The sequence below is a fragment of the Lepidothrix coronata genome, unplaced genomic scaffold, assembly GCF_001604755.1.
Source record: "Lepidothrix coronata isolate B3197 unplaced genomic scaffold, Lepidothrix_coronata-1.0 Scaffold573, whole genome shotgun sequence".
Lineage (NCBI taxonomy): Eukaryota > Metazoa > Chordata > Aves > Passeriformes > Pipridae > Lepidothrix > Lepidothrix coronata.
This window is the reverse complement of record NW_016690753.1, coordinates 4,471-6,607: the sequence shown is the minus strand read 5'-3', so window position 1 is coordinate 6,607 and position 2,137 is coordinate 4,471. Positions and strand designations below refer to the sequence as shown.

At 63.1% G+C, this 2,137-nt stretch overlaps 1 protein-coding gene across 1 annotated transcript in view; it reads right to left on the bottom strand.

The window, feature by feature from the left end:
* Positions 1–2,137, bottom strand: part of PPP1R37 (protein phosphatase 1 regulatory subunit 37) — a gene marked incomplete at its 5' end in the record, with an annotated part of 19,873 nt that overhangs the window by 14,156 nt on the left and 3,580 nt on the right. The window contains one exon of the mRNA XM_017839922.1: positions 818–1,081. Within this exon, the coding sequence (XP_017695411.1) occupies positions 818–1,081 (264 nt within the window). The remainder of the gene's footprint in view (positions 1–817; positions 1,082–2,137) is intronic.

Below are 2,137 nucleotides of genomic sequence, written 5' to 3'. Positions count from 1 at the left end.
CCAGTAAACCCCATTCCCGCCGACTCGGGAATGCCGCCCCCGGATCCCAGGGAATCCGGGAATTCCGGGACTCACCCAGGAGCACGAGGGGCCTGTCAGAGAGCGCCGCCTTCTCCACAGCACCCAAAATCCCAAACGGGATAACTCAAATCCAACAAATCCCCAAAAACCCAGTAAAACCCGTTCCCGCCGACTCGGGAATGCCGCCCCCGGATCCCAGGGAATCCGGGAATTCCGGGACTCACCCAGGAGCATGAGGGGCCTGCCGGAGAGCGCGGCGTTCTCCATGTTCTCCACAACACCCCACATCCCACCCAGGACAACCAAATTCCAACAATTCCCAGTAAAACGCGTTCCCGCCGACTCGGGAATGCCGCCCCCGGATCCCAGGGAATCCGGGAATTCCGGGACTCACCCAGGAGCACGAGGGGCCTGTCGGAGAGCGCCGCCTTCTCCACAACACCCCACATCCCAAACGGGATTCATCCCACAGGAACACCCAAAAACCCGTTCCCGCCGACTCGGGAATGGTGCCCTGCCTGCCCCCGGATCCCAGGGAATCCGGGAATTCCGGGACTCACCCAGGAGCATGAGGGGCCGCCCGGAGAGCGCCGCCTTCTCCAGGTGCTCCACAACACCCAAAATCCCACCCAGGACAACCAAACTCCAAGAATTCCCAGTAAAACCCCTTCCCGCCGACTCGGGAATGGTGCCCTGCCTGCCCCCGGATCCCAGGGAATCCGGGAATTCCAGGACTCACCCAGGAGCACGAGGGGCCTGCCGGAGAGCGTCACCTTCTCCAGGTGCTCCACAACACCTGATATCCCACCCGGGACAACCAAACTCCAACAATTCCCAGTAAAACCCCTTCCCGCCGACTCGGGAATGCCGCCCCCGGATCCCAGGGAATCCGGGAATTCCGGGACTCACCCAGGAGCATGAGGGGCCGTCCGGAGAGCGCGGCGTTCTCCAGGTGGAGGACGGTGAGGCTGCTGCTGATGCGCAGGGCCCGGGCCACGAAGGGCGCGGCGGCGTCGGGCAGCGGCGTGTTCCGGGCCTCCAGGCACTGCAGGCAGCTCGCCTGAGGGAAAACGGGAATGGGAATGGGAACAACGGGGAAAACGCACCCACCGGCACCGATCGGGGCCCGGGGAGCCGGCGGGACGGGGCTGGGGAATGGGGGGATGGGGTTTGAGCCCTCGGGGTGGGCTTGGATGCATTGGGATGGGATTGGATCCCTCAGGAGGGGCTTGGATCCACCCCCTAGGATCCATTGGGATGGGCCTGGATCCCTCAGGAGGGGCTTGGATCCCTCGGGATGGGCTTGGATCCATTGGGATGGGATTGGATCCCTCAGGAGGGGCTTGAATCCCTCAGGAGGGGCTTGGATCCCTCAGGATGGGCTTGGATCCATTGAGATGGGACTGGATCCCTCAGGAGCAGCTTGGATCCCTCAGGATGGGCTTGGATCCACCCTCTAGGATCCATTGGGATGGGCCTGGATCCCTCGGGATGGGCTTGGATGCCTCAGGATGGGCTTGGATCCATTGGGATGGGATTGGATCTGTCAGGATGGGCTTGGATCCACCCTCTAGGATCCATTGGGATGGGCCTGGATCCCTCAGGATGGGCTTGGATCCCTCGGGATGGGCCTGGATCCGCCCCCTGGGATCCATTGGGATGGGATTGGATCCCTCAGGATGGGCTTGGAACCCTCAGGATGGGCCTGGATCCCTTGGGATGGGCCTGGATCCCTCGGGATGGGCCTGGATCCCTCGGGATGGGCCTGGATCCCTCGGGATGGGCCTGGATCCCTCGGGATGGGCTTGGACCCCTCAGGATGGGCTTGGACCCCTCAGGATGGGCCTGGATCCCTCGGGATGGGCCTGGATCCCTCGGGATGGGCCTGGATCCGGGCTCTGGGAATGCCCCACATCCACACCTGGCGTTGGCTGAACCCCGAGATCCCTCCCTCGACCTTTCCCTCCGCCTCATTCCCTGTTTTCCGTGCTCCAGACACTCCCAAAACCCCAAAACTCCCAATTCCAGCTCCTTCCCGGCCGGATTTATCCCAATCCCAGCTCAATCCCAGCTCAATCCCACCAATCCCAGCTCAATCCCACCAATCCCAGCTCAA